This window comes from Rhinopithecus bieti, unplaced genomic scaffold (assembly GCF_001698545.2).
Source record: "Rhinopithecus bieti isolate Rb0 unplaced genomic scaffold, ASM169854v2 scaffold_66462, whole genome shotgun sequence".
Lineage (NCBI taxonomy): Eukaryota > Metazoa > Chordata > Mammalia > Primates > Cercopithecidae > Rhinopithecus > Rhinopithecus bieti.
This window is the reverse complement of record NW_016824923.1, coordinates 24,910-33,105: the sequence shown is the minus strand read 5'-3', so window position 1 is coordinate 33,105 and position 8,196 is coordinate 24,910. Positions and strand designations below refer to the sequence as shown.

At 38.6% G+C, this 8,196-nt stretch overlaps 1 protein-coding gene across 1 annotated transcript; it reads left to right on the top strand.

Annotated features, from left to right (window-relative positions):
* Window positions 1–8: 8 nt before the first annotated feature.
* On the top strand, window positions 9–1,851 carry LOC108522472 (spore wall protein 2-like; the record flags this gene model as incomplete). The annotated part of the gene is given in 2 exon segments (XM_017862689.1): window positions 9–241; window positions 243–1,851. Coding segments are annotated over 2 exon segments (726 nt in total), but the record flags the coding sequence as incomplete, so codon positions are not given.
* Window positions 1,852–8,196: the final 6,345 nt, after the last annotated feature.

The following is an 8,196-nucleotide window of genomic DNA, read 5'->3' as shown; positions in this document are numbered from 1 at the left end:
AGGAGGAAGGAGAAGGGAAAGGGGAGGAGGAAGAAAGAGAAGAGGGGAAAGAGGAGGAAGGAGAAGAAAGGGGAGGAGGAAGGGGAGGAAGGAGAAAGGGGGAAGAGGAGGAAGGAGAAGGGGAGGGAGAAGAGAAGGAAGGGGAAGAGGAGGAAGGGGAGGAAGGAGAAGGGGAGGAGGAAGGAGAAGGGGAAATGGAGGGGAAAGAGGAGGAAGGAGAAGGGGAGGGGGAAGAGGAGGAAGGAAGGAGAGGGGGAAGAGGAGGAAGGAGAAGAAGTAGGGGAGGAAGAAGGAGAGGGAGAGGAAGAAGGGGAGGGAGAAGGGGAGGAAGAAGAGGAAGGGGAGGTGGAAAGGGAGGAAGGAGAGGGGGAAGGAGAGGAAGAGGAAGGAGAGGAGGAAGAAAGGGAAAAGGAGGGGGAAGGAGAAGAAAACAGGAGGAACAGAGAAGAAGAGGAAGAAGAAGAGGGGAAGTACCAGGAGACAGGCGAAGAAGAGAATGAAAGGCAGGAAAGGCAGGATGGAGAAGGGTACAAAAAAGTGAGCAAAATGAAAGGATCTGTGAAATATGGCAAACATAAAACATATCAAAAAAAGTCAATTACTAACGCACAGGGAAATGGGAAAGAGCAGAGGTCCAAAATGCCAGTGCAGTCAAAACAACTTTTAGGAAACAGGCCACCGGGTTCCAAAAAGTTCTGGAATAATGTATTACCACATTATTTGGAATTGAAGTAACAAACCTTAAATGTGACCCGATTATGGCCAGCCAAACAATTTAAATGCCTTGCATATAACAGGCACTCATTACATGTTGTTAAATTGATTTTATGTCAATTATTTTATGTGTAGTAAAAAAAAAGCAACTGATGCAGCTGTGTTAAGGAGCCAAAGACAACAGGAGGCACTGGTAAATTTTGGCCACTTTCAGACTAGAATTTTGGTGTATTTCACCCCCAAATTATAAAACCATAACTAGAAAATATTAAAAGGTCATATCAGATTATTAGCATTATATATTCATTAAAGGCAGCTTTAGGAAATAAGAATATACTACAAGAGTGTTTTGTTTGTGAGTATAGATCATTCCATTTTAAATGGCACAGATGCTTAAGGGCTATAAAACTTCTAATTTCTTTTAAATATGTTAGCACTTTTTTTAAGTTAGTGATTACAGTTTACCTACTGTATAGAATAATTTTCTAATGGATGGTATTCTAAAACTCAATTGAGGCATTCACATTTTAAAGAAAGTATTGTCTTTTACCTTTTATATGTTCTTTTGCAAAATCTACAAAGTGGCAGCTGTGTTCAGAGCTTAGCTCCCAAAAACGTGATCTCTTTTAGTTACTCTCTGGACAGATGGCAGTATATCTAATGAAATGGTGATTAATTTAACTGTATAATCTGGAAATATGTAAAACTTGAAGTATTTTTTGTCCAGGCAAAGCTACTCATCGGGCTTCGGTTTCCTCATGTCTAAAATGGAGTAGATGAGTTGATGTGATAACTGCAGTCCCTTCTAACTCTTAAATTCTTTTCATTCTCACAGATTTACACTATCATTGTTATTCGTGTAAGAAACGTTTTAGGGAAGAAAAATTACACTTTAAGATAGTTTTCTATACAATTGTTTTCTTTACTCTTGAGAAGTTATGACAGCTTTAATGTCTCTTGTCTTCTGTAATTTTTTATTTCTAAACTCCTGTCATTTCCAAGCTTTAACTGTACTTTATCAGAGCCTTCATTTCCAGTATGTGTTATATGCCCTCAATGTATTCATTGACTATTCTGTAATTTCAGTTTGTCTGTTGCTTGTCAGAATGTTTCAAGTAAAATAAAAAATTAAATGTATATAGTCAGAAATTCTTTGTGAAAAGATAAACTGTCTAGTATTAGATACTGAATTTTAGAGAAGCTAGATTTCCACTAGAGTAATTACAGTTGTCTCTTAAAATTATCCATGTATGTAATGCAGCTAATTTATCTGATTGTTTATTTGTGGCTCTTTTTTCTTTGTTTTTTTTCTTTAAATCATACTTTAAGTTCTAGGGTACATGTGCACAATGTACAGGTTTGTTTCATATGTATACATGTGCCATGTTGGTGTGCTGCACCCATTAACTCATCATTGACATTAGGTATATCTCCTAATGCTATCCCTCCCACCTCCCCCCCACCCCACAACAGTCCCCGGTGTGTGATGTTCCCCTTCCGGTGTCCAAGTGTTCTCATTGTTCAATTCCCACCTATGAGTGAGAACATGCGGTGTTTGGTTTTCTGTTCTTGCAATAGTTTGCTGAGAATGATGGTTTCCAGCTGCATCCATGTCCCTACAAAGGCCATGAACTCGTCCTTTTTTATGGCTGCATAGTATTCCATGAGGTATATGTGTGTGGCTCCTTTTGCAACTGATTTCCTTTCATAGTCCCTTTTATATCCTGGACATGAGATATTTCTTATACTTAGTTTTATTAAGGAGGATTTTGATGATAAACTTCCTGTGAATTTTGTGTAGTTGAATTCTTTGCACATTTGATTCTCTGAGTAAGAAAGAATATGAGGAAAAGTCTAGAATCGTATTAAGTAAAGTATTTCCTAGGAGCAATTATAAATTTTACCTTAGCTGCGAGGATCTCTGGCAGCTTCCCCTAACTAACCAAATGTACTGATTTGGCATTGCAGTGCTTTACTGAATTCGACCGCATTCATTAAGGGTTAGTAGAAAAGAATTAATACTATGATAAAAAACATATGTGCCAAACATGATTATTTATAAAGTAGACTTAAAATGATTAAATAGGATGGATGACACAGAGTTCATAAAGAAAAAAACCTCCAGGGAAATGAGAAACTCTTAAACTCTAGTTATTAATGTAATAGCTATGGGCATTCATCTTCTATTGAAGAGATAATCAGCCAGTAATACTGAAACAACCTTCTAAAATACGCCCATCTCAGTATTAAACCTGGTCTGTATGTCCATGTTTAAATAGCATTTCTTCACATTTCCCTGACCAAAAACATTTTGTGCTCTTTAGAAGTGGTAGTTCATGCAAGCATTGTTTTCTTGTGGAGAGCACTGGCCTCCCTAGTCACTTTGATACCAAAGCCCTTCTTCTGGTTTTGTACTTTTGAGCTGTCTGAACCTGGGCTGGTCTCTTAGCTTGGCAGTCCTCAATTTCTTCATCTGGAAAAGTAAAGAATGAGAATGATGACCTAAGGGATTCTATAGGAACGGCAGTTGTTCATTACCAGCTAGAGCTCTGTCACACCCAGATTTTCTGCAGTTCCTTTTTCCTCAATAAAATATCTTGAGTCTCGTCACCAAAGTGACCCCACATTCAAACTAACTAGTAGTTATGCTGAAGTAAGCAGTTATCCTAAACTACTAAGCACACACTAACTTTCTATGCCCATTGTTGGGCAAACATTTATTTAATCACATGTGGCAAGTCTAGTATCCTCAAAAAGTTTATGGAGAGTAGTGTATTGTGGGTTAGGGGTGCGTTGGGGTACAAAAGACCCAGGTCTAGCCAGGCTTTCATTGACAGAAGTGATTTACATGTTTGTAAATTTTATATATCTTAGGAGAAAAAAAAAAAGGAAGCTTAAGAATGAGACCACTTTGGCCCTCATGAATTAACATTTGGTTACATAGATTAAAATAACTGGTTCCTTCTTTCTTGTTCCCATCTGCTGGTTGTTCAGGCTTTTATAGTAGTTTATCACTGATCATTATTGAGGGAAGTGTGAGTAGTATGTATAGAATCCATTGAGTTATGTTTCCTAATGAGGACTCTGGCTGAAAAAGACTTTAAGGTAAGCTGCAAAGGATCACCTACCTTAGAAACTTCTGCTGCTGCTGCTGAACAGCAGCACTCCAGGTGAGTGCAACCGACATGTCTTCTATTATGTCACTATAGAGAAACTTGCTATACATTTACATAGCAAAAATAACATGTGACCATGGAAGAAGAAAAAGCCAAGCTTTTCTTGTTTCTGACCTGGAGAACTGAGTAGAAAGAGTGTTATTCAGCAAGATTGATAATAAGGGAGCAGAAGCAGGTTTGGGAGGCAGTTTTTTACTGTTGAATTTAGATTATCTGTAGGAGATGTTCAGGAGGCAGATACATGTATGGATCTGGAGCTCACGGAGATTGCTGAGTATCGACAGCTCATAGATGTAGTTAAAATTGGATTTGACTGAAAGGAAGTGTTCCTGGTGTGAATGGAGGAGAGTTGAAGACAGAATTCAGAGAAATATCAGTAGGTAAGGGAGAGGTTGAAAAAGTGAAGTCTGAGGAGGTGTGGGAGCACACTTACTAGGAAAGAGAGATGCCACCCAAGCCAAAGAAGGGGTTTCAGAGAGGAAGGAGTGGTAGTAGCTGCAGAGAGAGTCTCTCAGAGGCAGCCTAGTAGAGGCCCAGGGGCAGAACCCACGTTGCCAGGAAAGAATGAGCTCCAGGAAATCTGCTCTGCAGAGAAACAGAATCAGAACTGTGAAAATTAAATATCAGATATAGATATTTAATTTTTTAAATATTTAATTTTTTTAAGCATATTTCTCAATTTAGGAAGGGAAATGTGTTTTCCAGAGACTTTGGTACTCTGGGGAAAAGATGATAAATTTTGTTCATAATTAATATATACATAAGAATCGAGTGTTATTGATGTGAGCTTATGAACCAAAAGAAAAATCTGCAATGCTTTAAACGTTAGTGAGGCGGAGGAAAAAAAGATCTGTGAGAAGAGCCATTATTATCCTCAAATGGGCAGGTTTGGAAACAAACATGGCCTCCAAAGTCCAGTAGAACTGAGTTAAAATCCTAGCCCTCCACTGATTAGCTGTGTGGACCCATAGAAAAGTGGTGGTGGTGGTGGCGGTGGTTGTTGTTTGACCTTTCTGAGTCTTATTTCCCTCGTTTGATAAAGGAAGGGACTTTTGATGATTAAATTACCTAACACGTGAAACATAGGCACTCAGCAAATGGTAACCTGTATCACTCTAATTATACTCTGCGGTCACACCAAGGTAGGTGCAAAGCTACACTCATGAATCTCCAGGTCACTAACTGATTTGCATGAGTTTAGTCCTGTGAACCTGACTTTTGTTTAAATGTAACATAATAGCAAAATATAAATTGGCTTAGAAATAGATCTCTGTGGGAATAAAGTAGATTGCAATAATGATAATGCTTAAGTATAAGGTGGAGTGAAACTATTATACACCATACATTAGTCAATAAATGCCCCTAAATATTTAAAGTGTATTGAAACGCTGATCACACTCATGTGGTTAGCCTAAAATGTAGGTGTGTTTTCTGTCACTGAACATTTCCCTCTGTGTCCTCACCTTGTTATCAAAATAAATAAAAATAGCTAGCACGTAAGGTATAGTCGTGGATCATGCATTTGTTTATGGACAGCAAGAAAATCTTCTACGGAAAAAGAGGAGAAATAGTAAAGAATAAATCTGAAAATGAGAATAAAAATGCCTACCAGCGAGATATTCTATACTCTGAACATTTATTTGTGTAGGCCTGCTATCAGAGTCAAACTGGAATGTATTCAGTGGTGAGAATACAGGATTAGGAATGACATAAGGGAGTGGTGCCTAGAAAGAAGGAAGAGTTTAAGAGATTATAAAGTAGTAGTATTGGCCAAGAATTTGGAGATCACAACTGGCAGCCCATGGGTGCAGTCTGGCCTGCAGACTTATTTTGTTTGGTGCAGTTATTATTTTTTTAAAAATCATATTGGTTGCCAACATTGAAATGTCAGGAGATTTTACATTTAAAAAATGTTTCTTAACCAGGCATGGTGGCTCGCACTTGTAATCCCAGAACTTTGGGAGGCTGAGGCCGGAGGATTGCTTGAGACCAGGAGTTCAAGACCAGCCTGGGCAAGATGATAAAAACTTGTCTTTACAAAAAATTAAAAGATTAGTTAGGCATGGTGGCGTGCACCCTGTAGTCCCAGCTACTCAGGAGGCTGAGGTGGGAAGATCGCTTGAGCCCTGAAGGTCAAGGCTGTAGTGAGCTGTGATTGTGCCACTGCACTCCAGCTTGAGTGACAGAGTGAGGCCCCATCTCAGTAATAATGTTTCTTGGACTTTTGGAAAGCCTGAGTCTGGGAGCATCGCACTCTGTGGCAACACTGACCTGAAGCTGAGCTGAGGCTGGCCCCCCTCTCCCCAGTTCCCATGGCTGCTTCCCTCACTGGCCTTGATGCTGGGCTCCTGGCTTACAATAAAAGGATGTATAGAGGACACAAAAAACAAATAAGTGGACGTTTTAAATGAACTATTTTCCAGTGATAAGATCTGGGACATTATGGGGAAAAAAAAGTCCAAACTTTTTGTTTTTCGACAGTCGTACACTAAGAATTCTATCTTACTTTTTATGGAGGGGCCTTTACAAAATTATTTATACTTACATACAAATATTTAGTATTTGCTCATATGTTACTTTTCTCTGTAATGTTTTTAATCTTTACACAAACCCTCTGAGGTAGGTATTGCTAATGTTATTTTTCCATTTTACAGGTAGACTATAAAATACATTCACTGGGTACCATGCTCAGGCCATGAGTGATTAGATTAAGGCTTGGAAAGCAGTGCTTAGGGCTTTGTATTTAATGCCCTTCCCACCCCATACTACTGCTTCCGTGATTTTCAGTGTAGTTAAAACATGAACTTACATGTTAACTTTTCTTGTACAAAAAAAAAAAAAAAGCTTGAAATTTTGGTTTTTCTACCTAGTATAACTTAAATACAAAGTTTTATGCTATATTAACCTATCTGGGAAATATTTTCTACCCTATATGACGTTGAAGCATACCAGAAATTCTGAATTATAACACAAAATTTTATACTTTATAGTTCTGGTTTGTTTTATTACTTAAAAAAATTATAATACCCACAGACAAAAGTGCCTGTCTCATACATGTATCGCTCAATGTATTTTTCACAAAGTCATCACACCCATCACAAACTGATCAGCATCCAAATCAAGGAAAACACAGTACCAGCTCCCCAGAAGCTCCACTTTAACCCCTTCAGTCATTTTCCACTCCCAGCCCCACCCCCCAGCCCCCGTCCCAGAGATCTCTCCTCCTTAAAGCATGCAATGTAATTGTGTTCTTAAGTAAAGGGAAACCTCAGTAGGAACCTTTGCTCTCTTGATCTGTTCCTTAAGAAATATGAAAAATGTTGCCTTGGACCAGACCAGAGTCTGCACCTGACTGCCATGCCTGACCAATGAAACAAAGGGTCCTTTTGTGAGAGGTCAGGCCCATTCACCACTTTACCGTGATCCTAACACAAGACACAGACGCATACTGACCATTTCAGACTACCTGTTTACATCTTATATGGTTCTAGTGCCAAGAATGTACTTAAACTTTACCCTTTCTTTTTATAAAATGACAGTATTCTGCCAGTCACTCCCAAATTGTTTCAGTTTAAAGGTAAGTGCTTTCTGTGATTTCAAGCAGTTGTCCAGATGTGTTTAGAATAATTTTAAATGTGCTTAGTGTGAGTGCTATGTGATTTCTAGTGAAAATGTCATTTTCTAATAGCTTTCTCAAATTTAGAAAATGATATAGTTCCAAAAGTTCTTCATTGTTACAGATTTCTTAAAGTTAATGAGTAAAATTGTAGTTTGTTATGAGTGTTTTACTTATTTCTAAAATAAGGTAAAACTCCCAAGTGTCTTTTTATAATAGCATGATATTATCCTGTGGTTACATGAATACCTCAGTTAACAAGCCCAGTTGGAGTTTACCCAGATGCTAGGTTAGCCAAGCTTTCCAAGTAATTGAGGATTATGCTGGGAACACAGCTCACTGATCCCTCCCTCTGTGAAGAGAGAGGCATAATCTGAAATCCTTTGTCTAAGGAGCACTGTTTTTTTAGTTAATCTTTCGTTTACTTATATTTATGAAGACAACTATCAGTCATAAGTCTTAAATCTAGTAATCTTCCCATTCCCTTTCAAAGTGAAGTTGTTTCTGATAATTTTAGCTACCCATAATGTATACCTGGCTAGGCATGATACACAATACAAGTCACTCAAAGGGCAAAATCAGGCCAGGCGTGGTGGCTCACGCCTGTAATCCTAGCACTTTGGGAGGCCGAGGCAGGAGGATCACCTGAAGTCAGGAGTTTGAGACCAGCCTGGCCAACATGGCGAAACC